This window comes from Garra rufa, chromosome 21, assembly GCF_049309525.1.
Source record: "Garra rufa chromosome 21, GarRuf1.0, whole genome shotgun sequence".
In the NCBI taxonomy this organism is placed as follows: Eukaryota; Metazoa; Chordata; class Actinopteri; order Cypriniformes; family Cyprinidae; genus Garra; species Garra rufa.
Genome location: NC_133381.1, coordinates 40,010,761 through 40,036,764, shown reverse-complemented (window position 1 = coordinate 40,036,764; position 26,004 = coordinate 40,010,761). Strand labels below are relative to the sequence as shown.

Sequence of the window (26,004 nt, the reverse complement as noted above, 5' to 3'; positions counted from 1 at the left end):
GTTCCCAGTGTCCCAAGTTTAGGGTTTAGGGTTTTATGGCCAAAGGGTCCTATTTTCCCCACATTTATGTGGCTTATAAAAAACACATGAAAAATATTCTATGCTCCCCGGTGCCACGTTCTCAGGGTCCTATGTTTTTAGGGTTCTGTGTTCTTAGGGTCCTATGATCCTAAGTTTCTAGGGTTTCTATGTTCCCAGGCTCCTGTGTTCCTAGGATCCTATGTTTTAGGTTCTAGGTTTCTTTGGCTCTATGGTTTCTATGTTACTAGTGTCCTGTGTTCTTAGGGTCCTATGTTGCCAGTGCCCTAAGTTTTCAGGGTTCTTTGGTCCTAGGGTCCTATTTTCCCCACATTTATGTGGATTATAAAGAACAGATGAAAAACTGTCCAATGTCCCCACAGATGTTCCTAGGGTCCTATGTTTTTAAGGTTCTGTGTTTTTAGGGCTGTATGTTTCCAGGGTCCTATGTTCCTAGGGTTCTATGTTCTTAGGTTCTATGTTTTTAGGGTTCTGTGTTTTTTAGGGCTGTATGTTTCCAGGGTCCTATGTTCCTAGGGGCTTATGTTTTTAGGGTCCTGTGTTTCTAGAGTTCTATGTGCCCAGGGTCCTGAGTTCTTAAGTATAGGTAAAGTATGTTCTAATCAATCAAAAAATTCATTTCTTATGGTCTTGGACAACTAAGCCAGCTGCACTGATCATCTGCAGTGAGTTTGTTAGTATTGTGAAACATATGGTGTATATGCAGTCTCTGTGCAACGATAGCTAACATTATGTTTTCTTCAAGGTGGTCAAAATTCTTGTCTGGCTATAGTTTAATAATGGATGCTTCCTGAGCGTGTGTTGGAGCAGTTTGTGAGGCTCAGTGATGTTAATGTACATGGGGGCATCAGGCACAAGTTTGGCACTCCCGTTACAATCACTGGAAAGCTGTCACTCTTACATTACTGTAGTTTATCGCAATCTCACAAAGTTAATAAAAAGTAATAAGTAATGACAATGATAATGAAATAATGAAAAAAGTACAATGTATAAGTATAATGATAATGAAAAAAGTAATAAGGTTATTAACATTACACTGTACAATTAATCTCTTATTTAAATCATGTCTACACTTTCTTTGTTTTAATGAGAGAGTTCGCGGACGTGTAGAAATCAGCAGAACTGAAACCGGCACTTTGAGTGGTGAGTGGATTGTAACATAGCCGCCTTCGATTGGCCACTGCGAAAATGAAATATACATGTCTGTGATTGGCTATTGAACGCTGTGAAAACACGTTTCTCCACATATGACCAGTGGACCAGTCATCTTAATTATATAGTTATTTAATTTATACATATTAAGTGTAGGCCTATTTATAATTATTTAAAATTATTTTATTATTTTTTTATTTTCTCTGTTCTCAGAAGCGCTGCTGATGCGAGATGATTTGAGTATATGTGAATACAGTTTTTGTTGTTGCTCTGTATGCTGCTGTTTGCACATTAAAATAAAATATTTGCTTGTACTTTTTATGTATCATCACAGATACTCGTGCATTCTATTTCTATATCAGACTAATTTATTGTTCGAATTGTATCAGTTAACGGTCAATGTTCAGATAACGAGCAGCGGTTGTCGGTCAGGAAGATTAACCGAAATGAATCCCTAGTTTAAATGTTTCTTGAGCATCAGATCAGCATATTAAAATGATTTCATGAAGGATCATGTGACACAGAAGTAATAAAATGCATTTAAAAACAATTATTATAATTACAATAATATGCAGCCTTGCTGAGCATAAAAGACTTTTTTCTTTCAAAAACTTAAAAAAAAAATATTAAAAAAATACAATAACAAGTACAAATTGCATGCTTTAATTGTTTTCATGATCTTGTGCATGTCGTTCAGAAAGGAAAATAAAATGTATAATGCAAAACTTGAAGTTATATAATAATATAATTAATATAACTGTAACCAAAATGATTTGTGCTTTGATGAATGTATCTGCGAGACAGAAAGAAAGCATGAGAGAGAGGAGGAGAAAGACAGAGATATAGTCATAGACGGAAGTGAGAAAGGAAAGAAAACAGTGAGTAAGCTAGAGGTAGAGCCATCAGTGGCAACAGGAGTGAAATATGAGCCATTTGATGAGTCCGGCTCCTGTTCCGTCCCAGCTGCTCTGCTGAGATTGGACCAACCACCCAATGAGCTGGAGAAATCACTCCACCACATCACACATTATTACTGTATGCCAGTATTTTGGATAATGATTTAGAACAACATTTAAGTTTATGCATTTAGCAGATGCTTTTCCCCCCAAAGCAACTTATCAAAGAAGAGAAGCACTTTTTCAGTTGTTGTAATATACAATGCCAGGTTTATTAAAAAACTAGATTAGGAGATTTTTTTGGTGTGTGTGTGTGTGTGTGTGTGTGTGTGTGTGTGTGTGTGTGTGTGTGTGTATTTAAGGTGATGGTCTCAGCAGATAGGGTGGATGTTAGTAGCTCAGTTCACCAGATGGGAGTTTTAAATACATTATTATGAATTTAAATAAGAAAACAAACAAACAAAAAATTAATTGCATATTAAGTGTAAACTAACATCACCATCAGGGATTTCCAAGAACTCATTAAACCTTTACAAATTGAATATAACATAGAGGTTTAAGACATTTATTGTGCAGTAAACATCACTTTTGTGGTTTGTTGGTTAATTTATTAATATCATGGAGGGTTTTTTTTTCCCCCAGTTATTTAAGATTCAATCTAGATCAAGGAATCTCATCTACATATTTGGTATTTGTTTGTACACTAATTAGTTTTTTTCCAAAAAAAACAGTTCATCAGAATTATTCTGTCATCATTTATCTACCATTATGTCAGTCTAAACCCTTTTAAATTGCATCTTCCGGAAAAAGGGACAAAAGATTGAACAGAATTTTTCATGCAATTAAAATGACCTGGGACTTTAGTTGTCCAGCATCAAAAAGTATGCCAAAATATTTTCACAAAAGTTTTCCATGTCTTGTGTGATATAAGTCTTCTGAGACATATTTCCATATCCAGTGATAAAATCTTCTCTAAAGCTGGTTAACCTCTGTGACAAGATCATGGCCTAGAACTCGAGAAGGGGAACAGCTGGATTTGTGAGTGAACCAGGAGCATTGTTAGCAAGCCATGGTCACAAGTTCTGTCGTTACCAACATAGTTCAATGATTCAGTGTTTCCCCGAAACCATAGTGCTAATAAACATTTGCAAACAGCATGGCGAACTTGTGTGGTTGGCACTACAGTCTTTGACCTGTGGTTAGACCTGCATGAGGCCATTAGCGATAGTTCAGTACAGGGACAGTGCTACTGTGATTTCAGGAAACTAGCTGGTTAATATATCCAACGATGCGTCGTACTTGGGTAGTTAAGCAAGGAGTTATGTTGTTGCTTGGGAAAAGTACCCTAGACCAGTTATTTCTGTGGCTTCATAAGACTGGGAATAGAGAGCCTAACCGCACTTATGGTTCTTTTGCCCAGTTTTTGAAGTTTTGAAGCCCATAATTGTAATTGTGTAAAAAGTTTTCAATTTTCTATTTTTGCGTGCAGTGGAAGAAAGTCATTTGAGTGAACCGTTTATTTAACCAAATGTTTGGAAGTTGAAAGTGAGTCATGAATGACCGTGAATTTAACGGTAGAAACCTGTGAAATGGTTAACGGTAAGTTCCCCTTCTATATACGGTGAAAAACTGTGCATGTAGTTTTACGGTAGTAGACCATTTTTGGAAATGGAAAAAGAACATAAAATTTACAGTGAAAAACCGTAAATTGACATTCCCAGAATTCCCTGTGTTTCATTTTTCTTTATTTGATGTTTTTTTGTTAAAATAACTTTTTCTTCTTAGTTTTTTCTTGGCAGTTTTGTACATTAGGGTTGTATGTTACATCTAATGTTGTTAAATTATACAAAACAGATTTCAGTAATTCAAAAGGTTGGTACATTACCATTATATCAGTGAAATTACGGTATTTACCTGTAAATTTAACTGAAAACTGTAAAACGCAAAACATTGCTACCGTATTTTTGACGGTAAAATTCTGGCAAACACAGCTGCCATTTTTTTTTTTACCGTAAATTTTATGGCTTTTTTTTTTTTTCTCAGTGTGACGGCACACAAGGGTACGCATAGATAGAACAGAGCAAATTCTCTTTTGTGCTTTTTAAAAAACACGACATCAAATAAACATTAAGTCACAGTACATGATTTTACTGATTTGCATGTGAACTTTGGCTTTTATAAAGGAGCGAAAGCACACAAAGGGTGCGGAATCAGGAGCAGTAATCATTTTGCACAGCCCTAAGTGCTGTAGTATAGCTAGCTAGCCACACCAAGGGAGAGTGTGTGAACTAAGTTACTGTAGTAACCATTTTACAGGTGCAGTGGGTCATTTATGTGCTACTATTTGGTTTTTGGTTCTATTGCATGTTTGTGTATTACCACATCCAGTCTCAAAAATACAGTTTTTAATCTAATTTGAGTTAGAGAAGTGATAAAGAAAATGATAACATTTTGGTCAGTTGTTATTGCTGTTTTGGAATACGCAATGTTGCAGCACTAAATGCCAGCCAGGGAACATTACCAAAATGGCCACAGGGTGAACAGACTTGCCTTGAAAGGACTTTGGTCCAGCCCCAAACTCATGCCATTGGTTAGAATACCAGATACCAGAAGTTGACATGTCAGGCAGCTCAAACAAACATCTTGTTTTGAAAGCACCACAGTGTTTACACTCTCCAGCATATGGCTTGAGACTTAAATTATTAAATCCCATGACTTGCACATTGCTTATGAGTGGGTCTGCTTCCATAAATCAGCTTCAAGAACAACACACACTCACAGAATCTGTAAGGAGGTTCTTTCGCTTCATGTGAGTCAGTAACCAGAGCCTGTCTGTTTCTTCTCTTTTTACGTGTTAGTCGTCTCAATGTGGGCAACATTTACAGCTTCTTTGTAGCTTCCTGGTAGTGGTGTGGCTCGCTGCGGCCTCTCCCAGCCGCTAGCCTGGCCACCAGCTGCTGATGAGAGGGAATGGGAAATGTAGGTTGGAAAGAGTGTGGGTCATGCCAGCCGGAGGAAGTTCAGGGTCCAGGTCCAGACTTGGGCACAGAACAGAGAGGAAAGCTCTCAGTGACTCCTCTCTCAGGAAGGATGCATGGCAGGAGCAGCCTGTAAAACGTCAAGGGTATGACATAAGTTAAAAGCAACCTATGGAAGCTGGTTTGCTCTTTTAAAATCAGTGGCCATGCGGATGTTGTTTGGTTTTCAAGTCATTGAGAGACTGAGGGACTCATATTCAACTATTACAGAAGGTTCAAACGCTCACTGATGCTCCAGAAGGAAACACAATGCATTAAGATCCGGATGGTGAAAACCTTTTAAATTTGTAGATGTAAGATGTAATCTTCATTCTGTTCAAAAGTTTACACCCCTGGCTCTTAATGCATCGTTTATCCTTCTGGAGCATCAGTGAGTGTTTGAACCTTCTGTAATAGTTGCATATGAGTCCCTCAGTTGTCCTCAGTGTGAAAAGATTGATCTCAATATCATACAATCATTGTTGAAAAGGGTTCAAATACACCAAAATACACCGAAAAACCAAACAATTGTGTTACCTGACGGATTTTTCTGAAGAACAGCAGACAGTTTAACTGTTCAGGACAAACAAGGGACTTGTGAACAACTATCACTAAACAAAACACAGCTGTGGATCATTCAGGTAACAACACAGTATTAAGAATCAAGTGTATGTAAACTTTTGAACAGGGTAATTTTTATAAATTCAACTATTATTTTCTCCTCTATTCTCTCTATATGGAAATTCAGGTCAGCACTAAATAAAAAATAACATGCATTTTGTAAAATCCCTCTTATTTCGGTAAAATAATTAACATTTTACAGATTCTGGAAGGTGTATGTAAACTTTTGACCTTGACTGTATATTGCACTCTTTGCTTTTTTGACATTTGAGCTAACAAACATTTATATATTAATAAAAATATAATAATTATTGTAAGGACCAATTCTCACTATTAACTAGTTGCTTATTACTAGCATTTTGCCCATTTATTAGTACTTATAAAACACATATTAATGCTTTATTCAGCATGACCATGTTTTAAATCCCTAAATCCTACCCCATACCTAACTACCCTACTACCCTACTATTAATATGCAGCAAGTTAGGAGTTTATTGAGGGGAAACCTCCTGGGTAATAGTGAATATCTTTTCTTCAATCCAAAGTGGTACCTAAGGAACTAAACCACAAGTAAAATGAGCTATTTCAATCAGTTATTCACAGGGGTGATAGCGTTCCGGCACCACGCCGGATTTCCGGCGTACTGTGGCTGCGGGGAAAAAAAAAATCAGGTTCGCGGATATTGATCTGTCATTTCTCTGAGATGTGCAGGTCAGAGAGCAGCTTGACGCTCAACGACTCAAACAAGTCACATTCTAGCCGATGAGCCAATCAGAAGTAGGGAAGGGGCGGGCCTTGTGTCTTTGTCAAATAGATTGATACAGGTTAAGGCAATGCTCCATGCGCGAAGGTGTTTTTAGCTCCCATACTGTACAATTGTCTCCTACTGGCAACTCAAACCGTAATTCATGGATATGTTTATGAAGCCAGGGGAAGACATTAAGGATTTCGATAAAGGCATATTTACAGGGCTCGCAAAATCGCTAGCCCGACGTCCCGGAGCTATTGGGTTTTCCAGTCGGGCTACCAACATTATTTGACCGGCTGCCCGACGGCTATCCTGAAGTAGAGGGCTCATGGGGTCCTTAAAACTCAATTTAGTTGTATCAAATTTAAGGCCATAAAAAGTGGTAAATATTTTAAATAGTAAAAGAAGAGGATTAATTATTTTAAGAGGTCTTACAGTTGGGGACGGAAAGACGAGAATCGCGATAGAGCTGGATTAAACTTTAAGAGGCAATGATTTCATTGAATAAATATGCTCACTGCACTTTCAAAGTCAAAACGCGGCACTGTTGTCTTTATATGAATGTATCTGAAGGGAAGCGACTGTCCTCAGAAACGTGTCGTTGGCATTTTCATTTCATGACTGATAAAACAGCGTTAATGCTGCTTTTGCTTTCAGCCATTCTTAGGGAAACCGTAATATTTCAGCGCTCCTAAAGCGCCCCCTCGTGACATAGAATTAATTTGCACGTCCAAATTTTTAGCTGTTTTTGGTCAGATTATTGCAAATCTCGACCAATGTTTTTTATGCAAACACAGAGTTGTAAATGTGAAAGAAGTTAATGTGCTTTCTAAAAATCTAAACAATTAGGACATTGTTTTAAATAAATGTTATGCATTATATACTTGATTTATTCATTTTAATGGGATAAAGGCTGAAATGCCAATCTATAAGCTTTTTTTGTAAAAAAAAAAAAAACCTTTATCTGACTGAACTGAACCAACAAGTTATGTGTTAAAAGTGCGTCGCATACATAGTACCTCCACCCCACTCACCTCGGGGGGCAAGGGAAAAAAACGTTCAGGCTCAGGAATTTTTTCCACTATCAGGCCTGTATTCAGCAGAAATTTCAATAGGTGAATTTCTTCTGTGGAAAAATTAAGTACTTACCAGTCTCTTGACTACTTTCTGATAGATGGCCTTACATTATCTTGAAGCACTCATTGATATGATGCAGAATTCATAGTTGAATCAGTAATCGCATGCTGTTCATTCCCTGATGCAGCAAACCAAACCAAATCCAAACCATAACATTTTCACCCCTGTGCTGTACAATTGGTATGAAAAGCTGTCTTTGGTCTCTGCCAAACATGTCTGCTGTTGCATTTCTCTGTTCAGAGCACATTACTCCTAAAAGGTCTAGTCATTGCCTATATGCTCACTGGCAAACTGTAGTCTTCAGTTTAGACAGCCAAAGCTTTTTCCATGCAGGTCAGATTTGTGCATCTCTTTGTCATTTCAGATGCATGCGCTTGCACGTTATAAGACTTACTAGCAGATCCTGTGATGATTTTGTATCAGACAACCTGCTTTTGGGATGCATTTGATGGGATGGCCAGATATTTCAACTAATTTAGAGCTCTTTTTAAATCCTTTGCCAGACTCATAGGCATCCATAGCCTTTTTGCAGAAGGCCTCAATTCTCATATGCAGTTGGAATTGATCTGTTGATGTCTGTATCCATATTCAGTATCTTCAGCAGACAACTCTGAGGTCATTCAGACAGACGAGGGATGCTCATTTATCTGCAGATTAGATCCAATGTCTGGCAGTGTCAAATGAGCTTATGTAATTCAACAGAAAGACGAAGGCTTCGCCTGTTTCTTGTACATTAAGGGATAAAGCAAGCCTAGCATGGAATTATGCTGGTTTTAACATGACCAAGCCATTTTATGGATTTCAGCTGCATTTTGCAGATTAGTTTTTTTGATATCATTTAAGGAGTGAAAAGGAGTTTGCAGGATATAGTATGTATTATGCAATGCACTATATATGCAACCTATATATAAGTGTCTAGATATTGGTGTGACTGTTCAATACAATTAATATAATACTCTCAAATGGCCAAATATTTGACAATCAGTCCATCTGGCTTATATTTTGGTCAATCACTACACCCCAATTGTCCTTTTGTGTGACAGTAATCTCCACAGTGCTGTATCCTTTTCTTTGCTCATTGGTTGATTGGACTAAAGGTCTTTAATGATTAAATCTGAAGAAAGATATAATTTCATAAATAAATGCATTTATTATTTTTTTACCTGGTTTTGTCTAAAAACATTTTAGCAGTTGAACTATTGTGCAAAATCAGATGCACAAACTTGAATGCTTGAAACAGGTTTGGCACAGAAATTTTTGCTCAGCAAAAAGTATACTGTTGCACCCAACCGGTGGTATTAAATTATTAAATGCTATTGTTGGTTTGAATGTGTTGTGAAAATTCTGACATTGTTGTAAGTCTACACTGCATAGCAGAGTACAGATCCAGTAAAGTATATTCTGTGGTATACTGCACATATAGGCAAAAAGATTAATCCACAGTGTACTCTTATTATGTTTGCCTTTTCCTTCATGATTTCATCAGATTCTGTTTTTGATGGGGAGGGAATTTTCTGATGACAGTCATTGTGTTGATTCTGGGATCCTGGTCTGGAGTCAGTACACAGTTGGTTCAGAGCCACACAGGGATTTTTGACCACAGGTGACACTGGGGCAATGCCAAAAACATTGGCCGTGAGTTTCATTGGCCCTGGCATTATGGGCCGTATTGTTTTGGGTGCATTGTGTGTCAGGACCCAGCCGGGAAACAGCTGTGTCAGATGGATTTTTTTCAGACTGTTAGTTGGCAGTGAGACATACCCCATCCAGACCCTTCATAAAAGGGCAGCTTTGATCCTCACCCATCCATTCCAATGCCCCCTCTCTTCCTCTCCATCATCTTTCATCCCCTCGTTTCTGATATCCAAAATTTCCATTTGGCCTGTTGTGAAAAGCTTCGGAAATGTTTCCTCACAAGCTAGCGTACTCCAAAGAACTGTTTGTTAAAAAAAAAGAAAAAGATAGAAATTTCCTGCTAGACAAGAGATACAGTTTCAATGGACGTGTGTAAGACACAGAATGCTGGTGTTTAATAAACAAAACAAAAATGCTTTTATTAACAAATACTGTATTAACACATTTTTACACTCCCATTATTCTGTTAATAAAATGCATACCAAGTACAATTTATGTATATATGTGTTGATTTATTTTGTCGCAGAATGTAACTATATTATTACCCAGCTCTGTGTCGGACTTTATCAATGTAACAACTCTCAGCTGCTTGATTTGCTTTTATCATCACAAAGAGTAAAAGTATGGTCCAACTCTAATCTGCTGCTGTTATTGTATTATAAACATCAACATTGTGATTTCCTGTAAAGCAGCTTTGAAGCAATGTGTATGGTGTAGTACTATACTAATATATGAACTAGACCTGTTCGATAATGGCAAAAATCATAATCACGATCATTTTGGTCAATATTGTAATCACAGTTATTTAACATGATTATGAGTGGGTCCAGAACTTTATATGATTGATTGATTTAAAGATAGCAATACAATAGAAAAAAAGATACAAATGAACCTTTTTTTTTATTTAATGTAATTAATTGAATGTAAAATAAAACAGCATAGTCTTCACTGTGAGAACTAAACATTCTGTTTCTTATGAAGACTACAAAAGTCCCTCCAAGAGCAGTGAGTGATTTCGTCTTTGTCTTTTGTTGTTTGATTATCATTAAGCACAGAGACGGCAGAAGGAACATTACTTGTGGCCGCTTTAAGAGCTGCACGGATCCGATATACTTTTACACATGTATTTTCATTCTCAACGGTTTACGTTAATTTCAGACATAACTGACGAAGGTTTACACGAATAATCACCAAACGCCACATTTTGACACGTTTTGGTACGCATCTTAAGCTAAACTTTCACTTTACTTATCTATTCTGTTCAGTCTCTGAACACACAAAGAAAAGCGCGAATTCTCTTATATGCTTTTAAAAACACGACATCAAATAAACATTAAAAAATCGAGCACGTCCCATTTTATGCAAGTCATGTTACATGATTTTACTGATTTCAATGTGAAATTGGGCTTTTGTAGAGGAGCAAAAGTGCAATAATCATTTTATTTTGATTATAATATTTTCATAATCGTTTGAAGCCGAAATCTAAACTGAATTTCGATTAATTGCACAGCCCTAATATGTATTTATTTTGTTGCAGAATGTAACTATATTATTACCCAGCTCTTTATGTACAGTTGGATATACAATATAAGTGCGTCTTTATCTATGTAGCAACTCTTAGCTGCTTGATTTGCTTTATCATCACAAAGAGTAAAACTATTGTCCGGCTCTAATATGCTATTATTGCATAAGCAGCTTTGAAGCAATGGTGGTGTGGTGTAGCACTATACTAATATATGAATGTAACTCAACTACAGATACAGTGAATTTTCTCGAAATACTCCCAAAAAGCCTTCAGCTTGAAAAGACCTGATGCAGATCCCAGAGATTCCAGAGTTCACCAGAGACATGTGAGGGTGAAATATTCTGCCTCCAGTCGGAACGGGAGGGTGTTTGGTGATTCTTGATAAGAGGAAATACCTCAGAATTGGCTGTGATCATATCCTGACAGGACTTCTCACCTCTGACTGTGGGACTGTTTCATTTTGGAATGTTTATGCTTTCCTCTAAAATTAGTTTACTAACCATTCTTGAAATTCTTAGAGCTGTACATACAAAAAAAAATGTCTACAATTTACTATTAAACAAATGCTCAGAAATTATTAGTAAATTTCGCAAATAATGACAAACAAATGGTAACGCACTGAAGTAAACTTTTCTCAAGTTTTCAAGAAGTATAAAGTTTTATTTACAACCGTGATAATTTTTTTTTTTTTTTTACTGTTACTTGTTTCCAGCGAAAAACATCTAAAACTTCTTAAATTTCTAGACGAGTAAAAATTATTTTCTTGTTTTCAGAAAAAAAAAAGTGTTTGCTTAGAAAAAGCAAAATAATCTGCCAGTGGGGTAAGAAAAAAAAAATCTCATTTCAAACAGAAAACAAGATTATTATTTTTTACCCCATTGGAAGATTATTTTGCTTGTTTCAAGCAAAAACACTTAATTTTGACTTTTTTTTTTGAAAAAAGAAAATGTTTACTTGTCTAGAAAATCCTTCTTGATTTAAGAATTTTTAGATATTTTGGCTGGAAACAAGACAAAAAATCTAAGTAAGAAAAGCATTTTTTGCAGTGTTGTATTTAAATGTAGATACACTGTGTGCAAATAGTTTGTATATAGATATAGTAAAAATGTGAAAAAACTCATATAAGCAAGGTTAATGAGCCCTCTATGTCAAGTAATATTCTTTTGGTGTTTGGCATTTCTTCCACGTGGAGAAGAACTGTGCTGGAGGAAGTGGAGAACAGTAGTGTGACTCATCACTGTGGGCTTGATTTCAACAGATGTTTTTCAGACCTTCCCTTTGCAGGGCTAATATTCCAGGCTCTGCTCGGCTCCGCATGCCTCCCAGCTTTAGTAATCTCCTTAGAGGCGAGCCATTGCTGAAAAACAGGGCCTGGATGTTTCTGTCTCTGTCTCTGTCTCTGTCTCTCTCTTGTCATGCTGCCTTTGGCTCGAGCACAGGAATTAGGATTCATCACACATTATTATATGGATCTCTGGAATACTTGTTTCTGAATGGTCATGTGTGTCATTGTGTAGGCAATAATTCAATGCTGTCCATACTTTCAGCATTTCATCTGTCTCTTATCAGTTTTGCATAATTCTACACATTAACACTTGTTTATAGAATAACTTGCAGTCTATTATATGTGAGGAAAGTTCTGACTGAAATACCCTTTTTTGTTGCAAAGTTCTGATCAAGAAGAGAAACTCTTTTGATGTTTGATTTAATTATTAATAATAAATCCCATCCTCTCCTCCTCAGTTCCCAGAATGTGGATTCTTTGGCTTGTACGATAAGATCTTGCTCTTCCGCCATGATCTGAACTCCGACAACATCCTCCAGCGGCTAACGTCGGCAGAGGATATCCATGAGGGAGATCTGATTGAGGTCGTCCTGTCCGGTGAGTTGTGCGCGCTGTGGCTTCATTAATATATTGACAATGTATTTGTATGGGACAAAAAACTACACTATCACCATTAACAATGGTTGTGTATGATCAATTAAATACATTTACTTAATTATCATACACGACCATTCAAGAGTATGGGGTCAGTGAATTCTTTTTATTCTGCAAGGACACATTCATTTAATAAAAATAAATAATTTAATAATATTACAACAGATTTCCATTTCAGATAAAAGCTTTTTTTTTTCTTTCTGTTCACCAAAGAATTAAAAAAAATGAGCAGAACAGTTTTTAATATTGTTAATATTTTTTTTAAACAGCAAATCAGCATATTAGACTGATTTATGAAGAATCATGCGTCTCTGAAGAATAAAGTAATGATGCTGAAAATTTTGCTTTGAAAATTGCATTTTACAATATATTCACATAGTAAGCAGCTATTTTAAATTTTTTACTGCTTCTACTGTATTTTTGATCAAAAATCTTGCATCACAGAAATAAGTAACATAAAAAAAGTAATTATATATATATATATATATATATATATATATATTTTTTTTTTTTTTATTATTATTATTATTGTTTTTTTATATATATATATTATTTATTTATTTTTTTATTATTATTGTTTTTTTATATATATTATTATTTTTTATATATATATTTTTTAATTATATATATATATATATATATATATATTTATTTATATATATTTTTTTAATTTTTTAATTTTTTTTATTATTGTTTTTTTATATATATATTATTATTATTTTTTTTTAAATATATATATATTTTTTTTAATGCTACCTATTTCTGTGATGCAAGATTTTTAAATATATATATATATATATATATATATATATATATATATTTATATAAAAATATAATATACATTTATATTGAAAAAAGTTATTCTAAATTGTAATAATATTTCACAACATTGCATTTTTACTGTATTTTTTTTGTTTAATGCAGTTAATTTTTATTTATCAAATAAATGCAGTGTTGCTGAGATTTAAGAACCTTTCCGACCCCAAATTAGTGTATATGGGTAGTATTTTGTTGATATACAATCATTTTATCAGAAGCCACACACTGGTGACAAAATTCGACATTTTGTCATTTTTTAAAACTTGAAAAGAGCTAAACAAAAGGGTGCTATAAATACAAATCTACAATCTCAGCTACAATATAGTAGCTCCAGGTTATCTTGACTGTATTGTTCTTTAAATTATGTCACTTTTAGCTTTGAGGCTGGTTGCACTGATGGCTGTATATTGCTAGCATCACTGCAAGACGGTACAGATCAGTTAAACTCTGTAATTAGATTGTAGTCGGTTGTGGCACATGAGTACCAGATGAAGAGGCCCATGTTAATCTTCACGTGGTTTCCCTTCAAATGCCTGTTAACACAGACAGGTCAATTCCTTTAAGACCACCTATCACGATCAGTTTTCTCATTTTACCACATGCTTAATATACAGAGCCATCTGCTGAAAGATTTATGGCTTAAGGGTTCTGTTTACTTGACAAGAACAAGTGACTTTGTCAGATACGTTTATGTAATAAATATGTTGGCACCCGGACTATCCAGTCCTGCTGTCACTTAGTACAGCAAGGCCCCACCATTGAGGGTTTGAGCTCATCTTTGTTCCCGTGCAGAATGGCTTGCACATCCTGTGTAGGCCTTCTCTACGAGGACTGATTTTCCTGTCGGTGGTGTGTTCACATGGGAGCCGTACAGCACACCTGCTCTTCACATCCTCCTCACTCAGTGGCAAACACACACATTCAAGTGTCCGGTGCACTGGAAATCAACACAATATGCACGACTGATTCCAAGCCAGTATTCTGGATTGTTCCGTCTTAAGTCCCATGCGTTGTCCGAGAAATCAGATCTTTATTCATGAAAGTTTTCCTGAGGTTATTGAACTTGTGCTCTGAACACATTCTCTATGTTAACTGGTTATTTTGCATTTAAATGTATGCGTTTGTCAGATGAGTTTAATTGAAAGCCTGCAAAGTCAACTTCACAACTTTATCAGTGTTGTACAGCTATGACATTTTAGGATGCTTCCTTATAAGTTTTGAAGTTAGCAGCCTTAGGGATAGTTCACCCAATTATTATTATTTTTTTAATGTTTATCTGCTTACCCCCAGGGCATCCAAGATGTAGGTGACTGTTTCTACAGTAGAACACAAATGTGACCCTGGACCACAAAACCAGTCATAAGGTTAAATTTTACAAAACTGAGCTGTATATATAATATGAAAGCTCAGTAAATAAGCTTTCTGTTGATGTATGGTTTGTTAGGATAGGACAATATTTGGCCGAGATACATCTATTTGAAAATCTGGAATCTGAGATGTGCAAAAAAATCAAAATCCTGAGAAAATCACCTTTAAAGTTGTCCAAATTAGGATCTTAACAATGCATATTACTAATCAAAAATTACATTTTGATACATTTACAGTAGGAATTTTACAAAAAATCTTCATGGAACATGATCTTTACTTAATTTCCTAATGATTTTTGACATAAAAGAAAAATCAATAATTTTGACCCATGCAATGTATTTTTGGCTATTGCTACAAACATACCCCAGCGACTTAAGACTGGTTTTGTGGTCCAGGGTCACAAATGAAGATTTTTAACTCAAACCGTTGCAGTCTGTCAGTCATATAATGGCAGTCAATGGGATCCATGATTTTGAGAGTCAAAATCATACACAGACAAAACCAAATTAAACCCTGCGGCTCGTGGTGATACATTAAGGTGTTAACACAAAACGATTGGTCTATGCAATAAACTGAACAGTAGGGCTGGGCGATTTGGCCTAAAATCAAAATCTCGATTAATTGAACATTTTAACCCGATTACGATTAATGAACGATTATTTTATTCATTAATAAAATTATATTTAATTATATTTAAATAATATTTATTTTTTTGCCCTCATAGTTCACTGACAAGTTTTGTACAGTAAATATGCGCACATATTACAAGTGAGAGATTTTTGAATGAAGGGTGCACACACTATCTACTATCTATGATTATTTAATGAACATCAGTGTTGAACAACTGAAATTAAAGCACACATTGCTTAAAATGAAAAGTCACATTTTTCTTAAATTAGTGAAAATAAATAACTTGCACTTTTGGAAACAAAATAAATTATTTATAAAATAATAATAAATATTAAAAGTAGAAAATAAGCAATATCTCTTCTAAATAAAATTACTCTTGTATATCCAGTAAATACTTTTTACTGTATAAATACTGTTTAAGCTCTCCATCGACATGTCGGCGGAATAATGCAACGTAACGGAGCGGGGTCACGTGACTCCACACGCAGTAGTTTTTTTAAAGGGAAAGTAATTGAAATAATTGACCTGGAAAAATTTGATCGATTATAGGTTCTGAATGTCGATTTCGATTACTTTTCGATTAATCGCCCAGCCCTACTGAACAGTATGTATATCATGTTTTGCCTCTGATCCACTGCAATGTTGAATTGTATTAAGTGTGTTTACAACAGTCGGTGCATGACAGTTGGATGTTGCGGTGGTTCAGAGGTAAAAAATGATATAAATACTGTTCAGTTTCTTGCACAAACCAATCGTTTGGGGCTTAATACCTCAATTTATCGTCACAAGCCACAGGGTTTAATTTGGTTTTGTCTGTGTTTTTTTTTTTTTTTTTTTTTTTTTGACTCTCAAAGCTGTGGATCCCATTGACTTTCTTACCCAAGCTCATTGAAAACATGTGCCTCCATATAAATTTCTGCAAAACCGAAAAAAGCATACCTATATGTACAAATCACTGCAGTTTCCAGTTAAAATCAACACTAGAGGCAATAAAACTAAGACAACTTTTATTCCTTTTCACTAGGGCTGCTCCCTAATAGTCGACGAACCGTTAGTTGACGAGAAGAGAAAAAAATCCACAGGAAGTAATACTTCTTTCGATTCCGTGAAGACTCGTTTATTTGTGAGCACTCAGAATAATAACAAAGTGTTGCGCTTTTGTAAAATAATTAAAGCAAACAGGTGCACTTTTTGTCATCTCAGTCTCGTGAACTTGAGGGCGGAACATCAAAACTGCGTGTATACTTGCCTTACAGACACAAAAAATATACAATGTCTACTTTTAAATGATCCAATTCAAATGGAAAACAAATAATCTCAGATTATGGAATCCATATGAAACATGCATACAGACGCATTCACTACTGCGGAGATTACGAGTCGGTGTTGCCGACTTCATCTCTTCAACCGAAAACAAAAGAAGCACTAGTTTATCAATAAATTATTAAAATGCTAATGACACATTCATATGCATTATGGCAAGCTTTTTTTGTGTGTGCTTGAGCACTTATTAGGATATGTAGACAATTAAAGGAGCATTATTATGATTTATTTGGTTTATTAATAAATGTGCAAGTAATAGTTGACTAATGCTTAAATTAAATGACTACCAGTCAACCTGAAAAATCTTTTCACATAGAGTTTTGATTTATAAAGCCTAATCTTCACACAAATACTTGCAGCATATTATGTTTTGACGTCAAAACAATTTGTACGATTTGAAAACGAATACTTTTGATCATTGTCGTCACATATACAGCTTCATATGTATGCGTTTTCTAATTCAGTAGGTTTGCTCAGTAGCTCATGTGACATGGCATTGCACTTGAGAGATGAAGAGCTCTGGTAAGAACCCCGTAAAACTATGGTACAGCTTAATTGAAATCGATTACATGTTTGTAACAACAGAAAACGCACTGTTTCAAAGAGTATTTTTGAGGCTGTCTTTATTACACTGCAGTTTCGAGGGGAAAAGACCAGCAGTGGTGTTAATTGATTGAATTTGCACATGGATTGTCTTAAAGCATATTAAAAACAACAGATTTACATGTAAACAATGTTGAAAACTTTTCAAGTTTTTTTTTTTTTTTTTTTTTTTTTACCACAGGCGGTCTTAATAAATGTTTTTTTTTTTTTTATGTTGTAATACATTTCACAGAGGTTCATGGCCTAGAACTTTAAAGCGCTGTACTTAAAAATAGAATAGCAATTCATCCTCAATGGTCAAAATAATCTCTTCATCACATTATCCAGTATAAAATCACAAATGTGACCCTGGACCACAAAACCAGTCGTAAGTAGCACTGGTATATTTGTAGCAGTAGCCAACAATACATTTTATGGGTAAAAATTATAGATTTTTCTTGCCAAAAATCATTTGGATATTAAGTAAAGATCATGTTTCATGTAGGCATGTGCCGGTATCAAATTTTCATGCTGCGATTAATTGATTGAGCTTTTATCACGGTATACGGTATTATCACAATATTTTAATTGCTCAGGAGAAATGGATGGAGTGGTGGTGGGGGAGGGAACAACTTGCATTAAAAAAACAACTTGCATTACGATAGGTGTAATTGTGATTGTCAAAACATTTGGTAGCTAAACAGAATTTTACACAATTTTCACGATTTCAATTCTTGGGATTTGATTTCAATCTTGATTCAATATTGACTCTTTGGATAAAAATTAGGTAGGCTACAGTAGATAGCCTACATATAAATTTTTCTCAAGAAAAAAAAAATATATCTCACATAATGCTGTTAATTATGTGTAATTATAATTATAATAATGCTGATATTATGTAGGCATATCTTTCGGTAAGTTGTACTGTATCTTTAAATAAAAAGTAACAGATGATCTGTTTACTTGAACTGAAGCACTACAGCGATCGGTCACGTCACATTTACAAGCACCAAAACGGTATTTATTGTCTGAGTTTCGTAATAAAATGGACAGAACCTGAGAGCTGAGAATTGTTTTCATATCAAAAGTAACCTGCTTTGATCTAGTAGTCTGTCGGTCTCCATGTTCTCTTTGCTCCGTGATTTTTCTCTGTGTGAGAAAATGGATGCATGGCGCGAGAGCGTGTGAGAAGTGTAAATTGCGTGAGTCTCACGCTGAATGCGTAGAGTTGGCAGCCCTGCTTTTAGAAGGGGGATAAATCGTCGGCAGTGTTCCTCCTTCCGCCATGCTTCTTCTCCATGTGAGGATTGTTTACATTAGACTAGAGTGCGCACTGCGCCGCGTGCACAGTGCTTCTACATGTGGGGATTGTTTACATTCAGAGTGCGCACGTGTTTCGCGCAGCATATACACCGTGTTTGTTTAAGCAGTTGATGGAAAATAAGCTAATGCGCGTTCTATAAATATAAATTCTGATCTATTATTTTTCACGGTATTTTGAAGTGCCCACGATAACAATATCGTGCATATTCATTACCGCGATTTATTGCATTACCGAATACCGGCACATGTCTAGTTTCATGAAGATATTTTGTAAATTTCCTATTGTAAATATATCAAAACTTAATTTTTTAGTAATATGGATTGCTAAGAACTTCATTTGGACAACTTGACTTTTGAAAGGTGACTTTCTCAATATTTAAATTTTTTTGCACCCTCAGATTCCAAATTTTTAAACAGTTGCATCTCGGCCTAATATTGTCCTATCCTATCAAACCATACATCAATAGAAAGCTTATTAATTCAGTCCCTTATGACTGGTTTTGTGGTCCAGGGTCACAAATGATTAAAAAAGCAATGAACTGACTTTTTGACAAAACATAAGCAATAGTAGATTAACATCAAATTTCTCTTCTGAGTCCTAATAATCGGCCAATGGAGAAGCAGAAGTTGCTCTAATGTTGTCTTTACACTATGACGTTATCATCAGCATGTGTTTTGTTTTCTGCCGGCTGTGCACAAGACTGAACAAGCTGATTCACTGAATCTTGTGTAAATACGTTGATGCCACTTCTGTACCTGATTGAAAAGAATGTGAAGTCTAGATGAAGCAAAACTTGGGTCCAAATCTGGACCACAGTCCGTTAGTTTATGACTTCTGGTTTAGAAAAAAACAAGCGAATATGCTTTCACAAACTGACCCTCAATATCGTCTTGACTTTTCTTCCTTTGCATCTATCGGCTGTGCCAAGAAAACACTTTGCATCTTTTGGTTGGCGCTCAGCTCAAAGGCAAAAGCTTGTTTTTGTTGCAGTAGGTGATGGTCGTGCTTCTGCTGAGAAGAAACAGGGGTTGTGGAGAGCAGCTCTGGTTCAGTTCACAGCAGGACGCCAATCGCTTTTGTCTGAAATGGTTTGTCGACAGGATCCGCTGCATTGGACATTGTTGTCCTGTCCTTGTGTTGTGTATTCAAGCGGAGTTTCCAACTGTTATCTGTTTATTTTGGTTCGATTTCAAGTTCAGCGATGGAACAGATCACACTTTATTCGAGTGTTTTTGAGGAGGACTTTGAAGGAGTCTTTCTCAAAGATTAAGAGTTTAGACTTTATTAACTATGTTTGCCTGAAGTCTAATGGATGAGTTTTGAGATGCCGGGTTCCTCATGTGTTATAATGTATGTAGTGTCTTCGTGAATGGCTCATTATGCGTCTGTGTTGCAGTGCTCTGGACTGCTGCCTGCCATGTGATTCACTGCAAGCTCAAATGTTCTACTTTCCCTCTTTGATGTTCAAAAAGGAATGCACTTTTTTTCTTTTCCCCTACCCGGTTTGATTTGATCAAGTTTAAGATTCTTTGTTCCTTTAGTTTGTATCCTAACATCAGAGAATACGTTTTTAAAGCCTGTGGTCAAAGTAAACCACATTTGAAAATGCAGCCTTCTAATGGAGGCAATCGGTTAACTGAAGAACCATTATTGTTCAAAGAAGCAGATTATCATGAAAGAAAATATCAGATCTGAATGATTTAAGACATTTCCGTCATAAGTAATGAATCACATTCAGGGTTGTTAAAGAAAGCAATTGGAAATCTGCTTTAACACGCCTTGACTCATGATGGTCATTTTTTCATCTCGTTGTGCAACATATATGAAACATAATTATAGTTATTGGGTTATGATACTCTTTGTGTCAGGGTTGTGTTCACCCTGTCTGCAATAATAACCAGTTGTCTGTACATTATTCCGCTTTTAACATAATTAAATGCCATGACTGTCTAATTTAAAAATGTGACTTTTTTGCTGTATTTTAGGCTTAATTAATGCTTAAATGAATGGTAGGGTTGGGTACCAAGAACCGGTTCCATTTTTAGAACCGGTTTCAAATTGGGGCCGGCGGCAGGCATGGACAGGGGTGGGTTGAGCCCACCTAAATGACTGTCTTGCCTACCTAATCAGAACTAGGTAAAGATTGCATTCATGTTTTGTTCAGTGATTAAAAGCAGTCTGAAGCAGACTGTATTTTGAGAAGTTTACAAATACTTGGAGACTGCCCCAAAAATCATAAAATAACACCAGAAAATTGCAGTATATTTCTGGTCTCTGGTCTTTTCTATTCTAACATGAAAGTGCATCTGTGTATAAAGCAAGGTTCAAAAATAAATGATTGATTTAGTCAGTATGGAAGAACTTGACTGATCTGGTAAAACACCTCTGGTGTGACTGTAAATTAGGGCATAATAATGATTATTTTGGTCAATATTGAAATCACGATTATTTAACCCGAGTGTGACTTGGTCCAAAATTTTATGTTAGTGATTCATTTAAAAATAGCAATACAGCAGGAAAAAAAAAAGATTCAAATGAAAAAAACTGCTTTTTGAGGGGAATAATACTGCAGTGTTTCCCCTGCCATTATCTTAGGGGGATGGCCCGCCCCCCTTGAACGTCAAGATCATTTTATTTTCGATATAGTGCCAGATCACAATAGAAGTCATTTAAGGTTATCTTTCCTATAGAACAGGTCTATACATCGTTCTTTTATTAAACAAAATAAATTGCTTTATGTTATCTATCTTATTTACACGAAAGCATGTCATTTCTGTCTCTACATGGTCGCGCGTTTACAATGTCTTCTCGGCGAAAACACGGACGGGATCGCAGACTCCATTCATAAAAAACGAGTTTACTATAGCGCGGAATGCCACCAAATCGTCGTTTTTTTTTTTTTTTTTTTTTGGATTAAATCAAAAGTTGGTCTGTCACTTAATTCAAATCGCGATATGGACTAGTGTCTGTGAAAACTGAAATGCAAAAAGACTGTTTCAATATGAATCCTGCATGTTCCGTTTGCCTCTGTATGTATGAATGGAGACGCTTTTTTTTTTTTTTTTACTACGCTCCAGCTAATTTTTTTTTTTTCATATTGAAACTCAAAGGCCTTCATTCAAGAGCAGTGAGTGATTTTTCTCTTTGTATTTTTACGTTTTAATAATATTATGCATGGAGACGGCAGAAGGAACATTATTTGTTGCTGCTTTAAGACCCACACTGATCCAGTATACTCTTACACACGTATTTTCATTTTTCAGCTGTTTATAATCATTTAGGGTATACATGGATAATCACCAAGCGCCTTATTTTGAAATATTTTTGTGTGTATTTGACCATTTAGGTGCACACCTTGAGCTAAAAGATAACGTTACATGTCCGTGTTCTGCTCCGTCTCTGAGCGCATACACAGAACAGCACAAGTTCTCTTTATTGCTTTTAAAAACCCAACATCAAAGAAACATTAATAAATCAAGAACAACCCGTTTTATGAGTCACTTTACATAATTTTGCTGATTTGCATGTGACATTAGGCTTTTATGGAGGAGCAAAGGCGCACCACTGGAAAGGGGGTGGAATGGGGTGCAATAATCGTTTCGTCTCGATTACTGTTTTTTTATGATCGTTTGAAGCCAAAATTGAAATCGAAACTAAATTTTGATTAATTGCACAGCCCTAGTGTAAATGCAGACCTTGAGCCAAAAACTCATCACCAATTATCAATGACTTGTACACATGGGTACAGTCATTTTAGACACTTCCAAAACAACAACAGAGATGGAAATGACATTTTTAAATACATATGATTTCATCTTTGTGGCCACAGTTTTGGAAGTGCCTTTTTCTGTTCTAAAGAAGGTGGTGTCCCAATATAGTGAATGTACAAGTCATTGGTGTTTGCTGATGAGTTTTTGGCTCAAGGTCTTCATTTAAAGTCACACCAGAGGTGTTCAGCTGGGATTAGGACTTTATTTTACCAGATCATTTAAGTTCTTACACTCTGACTTAATTAATAGTTTCTTTTTGAACCTTGCTTTATACACAGATGCATTGTCATGTTAGAATAGAAAGGGGTCATGTCCAAACTGTTGCAATAATATTGGAAGCACACAATACCCTATAATATAAATATATGCTTAAACATTAAAATTTGTACTCATGGAAATGACTAAAGTAGTCATTAGATCAAATCCATTATTAGTTAGGTGTTACCAAAAGAAGCATATTATTTAAATAACCTAAAGAGAAACCTGGGGAAATTGTCATTCTTACTATAATTAAATATTTGGAAGATACACTTGGTAAAGTTACTTCTTCAGAGTCACAGAGTGTTTGAATTGACCAGCATCAATTGAATGCAAGAAGAAATGTTATGTTAATGTCTCCTAAGAACTATGAATTTTGCACTTGACTAGTTGTCACACAGCAGCACATCTCATGTTTTATTGACTGTGTACAAGAACACAGTGTTCATGCATGCAATTCACTGTTTCCTGCTAATAAGGTTTCTGTAAATGCAGCTTTGTGGTTTTTATACCACTTCTGTGTGTTTGCAGTGTAAAGGTGCATTTAGACTTTACAGACTTTGCACATATGGAGAGATATCCAAGTTTCTAGATACAATAAATGTAAAAACATGAACTGGTAATAAACTGTATATTCTAAGAATTAAATAATACTTAATATTCATATTCTTTTATGCTTATATACTTTTATTATTCTCTTAAATTCAGTACTTAAAATTGCAAGCCAAGAAAAATACTTTTGACTAGATGCCATATCTCTTCCCTCCCCTTCCATTAAAATCCTGGGAACACTCACTACAAAGTGAATTTGGTGCTATATTAGATTGATTTCACATACTTTGTGAATTTGTGTGGTGTCACGCTGACCTTACTAAATGTTTTGATCTTATGCCACAAAACGAGGGAAAAAAATGACTCTGTTAGGTAACTTCAGTAAAAGCTGGGTGTGCTTTTATAATTTTAGACAATGAAGACATAACTGTTTTGCTTTTTATTTTATGAAATATCATCCACCTGTGACACAGTGACAGAAATCTAGGACACTCTTTCTTTTCTTTTCTTTTTTTTCTTTTTTTCTTGCAGAAATGGAAGATTGCATGTTGTTTGCCATGCACCAAATGTTTCCTGACATTATACTTTCATTTTAGCAGTGCATTTTATATCATTGGCAGATGCTTTCTTACTCACTGACTGACTTACAAGGAAATGTTAATGTTGTGTGTATCAGACTAAACCACATGCCCAGATGTTTCTAGCTTTTCATCCGTATTTGGCCCCGTCAAATATATATATATGGGTCATTGAAGATTTTCGACAGGCCAATTTTAAAATACAAAAGATAATATTTATAGTAATTGTTCAAACAATCAAAGTGATTTTAGTGTTTTTTCATCTAGATGAATTAGTCGTAGCCTTAAAAAATGTCATATTCAGAGTTGCCTTCTTAAATATATTTAGCAGATTTATTTTTTCTTTTAAAGTGTATAAAACTGATAAAAATGTTTTAAAATTTCCATTCACCTAAGCATACTGTAGCAGTGATCCATTTTCATATTTTTTATTTAATGCAGTTATTGCTATTGTTGGTCGCACCGCATGATATTTTAAATTCAGCCAAAATTATTATTATTATTATTTTTTTTTATTTTTTTTGAGGTCATACCACATGATATCCAAATGTGGTAACTACATACAGCCGTTAAAGAGGTTATATTTTTCCAAATTTAAAAGAGTTACAAATTTGCTTGATGCTTCCATGGGTCCTTGGCAAATTGGTATATGATGCAATGTCCTATCTTTGAATGAATTTCAACATAAAAGTCCCAAAATGGTATTTTCTCAATGGTTGCACCACATGATATTTCATAAAATGGAAATTACCGGACAAAGTTTGTATATCATGTTGGAAATATAAATACAAATGCATTGCAGTTATATACAAGATTACAAAACACTTTGGAAAACATGCCAGATAGCGCAGAAAATTAATCTGAATAAATTTAGGGTAATTTCAAATATTTCCAAAACAAAATTTATGGCCGCACAGTCGCACCACATGGTATTTTGACATTTTGAATAACAGAAAAAAATACAAGTAGCTAACGTGAGTACATACATGGGAGATGTACTTCATAAATTTGGCAACTTTTTTATGCATCTAAATCAATTTTTAACTTAAAAAAAAAAACGTAGTCGGACAGAAAATGTAGGCGTCACGTCATTGAGCCATATATATATATTTGGCTATTAATGGATTTTAGGTAAATATCTTTTTGTTTTCTGTCTAAGGTAAGTTACATTACTGTTAAGGTAAGGTAAGACATTACATTCTCTTACATTTAAAGGAGTAGTTCACTTTCAGAACAAAAATGTACAGATAATGTACTCACCCCCTTGTCATCCAAGATGTTCATGTCTTTCTTTCTTCAGTCGTAAAGAAATTTTTTTTTGAGTAAAACATTTCAGGATTTCTCTCCATATAATGGACTTCTATGGTGCCCCGAGTTTGAACTTCCAAAATGCAGCTTCGAAGGCCTCTAAACGGATCACAGCCGAGGAAAAAAGAGTCTTATCTAGCAAAACGATGGGTTATTTTCTAAAAATGTTTTACAATTTATATACTTTTTAACTTCAAATGCTTTTCTTGTCTAGCTCGGCGAGATGAGTGTTTGAGATTAAAAAGTATATGAGTTGTAAATGTTTTGCTAGAGAAGACCCCTCTTCCTCGGCTGGGATCATTTAGAGCCCTTTGAAGCTGCATTTAAACTGCAATTTGGAAGTTCAAACTCGGGGGCACCATATAATTATACAGAGAGAAATCCTTAAATGTTTTCCTCAAAAAACAGCATTAGTTTACAACTGAAGAAAGAAAGACATGAACATCTCGGATGACAAGGGGGTGAGTACATTATCTGTAAATTACTCCTTTAAAGTAAGAGAAATCACTGAAAATTTTGAATGCAAAGAAATTGAAGAGTGTGTAATCTGAAGTGAAAAACTGAATTGTGAAACAAAAAGACCTTTTGATGTAATCTAACAAACGGTTAACAAAAAAGAGTGATTCTGGCATCATGGTTGCTGAATTGTTATCAGTAATAAGGTATACAGTTATATTCATTGTCACACATGTAATATTTTACTTGGGGCTCATGTATTGCTTGAGAGGCTCTATTGGCATTGAACTGAACAGACAGACACATACTGAATTGCCAGTTTGTGCT

The 26,004-nt window shown here is 35.2% G+C and overlaps 1 protein-coding gene across 1 annotated transcript in view; it reads left to right on the top strand.

Moving 5' to 3' along the window:
- The window catches only part of prkd3 (protein kinase D3), an 83,478-nt gene that overhangs the window by 31,667 nt on the left and 25,807 nt on the right, over nucleotides 1-26,004 (top strand). Inside the window, exon 3 of the mRNA XM_073826646.1 lies at nucleotides 12,514-12,652. Coding sequence (XP_073682747.1) covers nucleotides 12,514-12,652 — 139 coding nt within the window. The remainder of the gene's footprint in view (nucleotides 1-12,513; nucleotides 12,653-26,004) is intronic.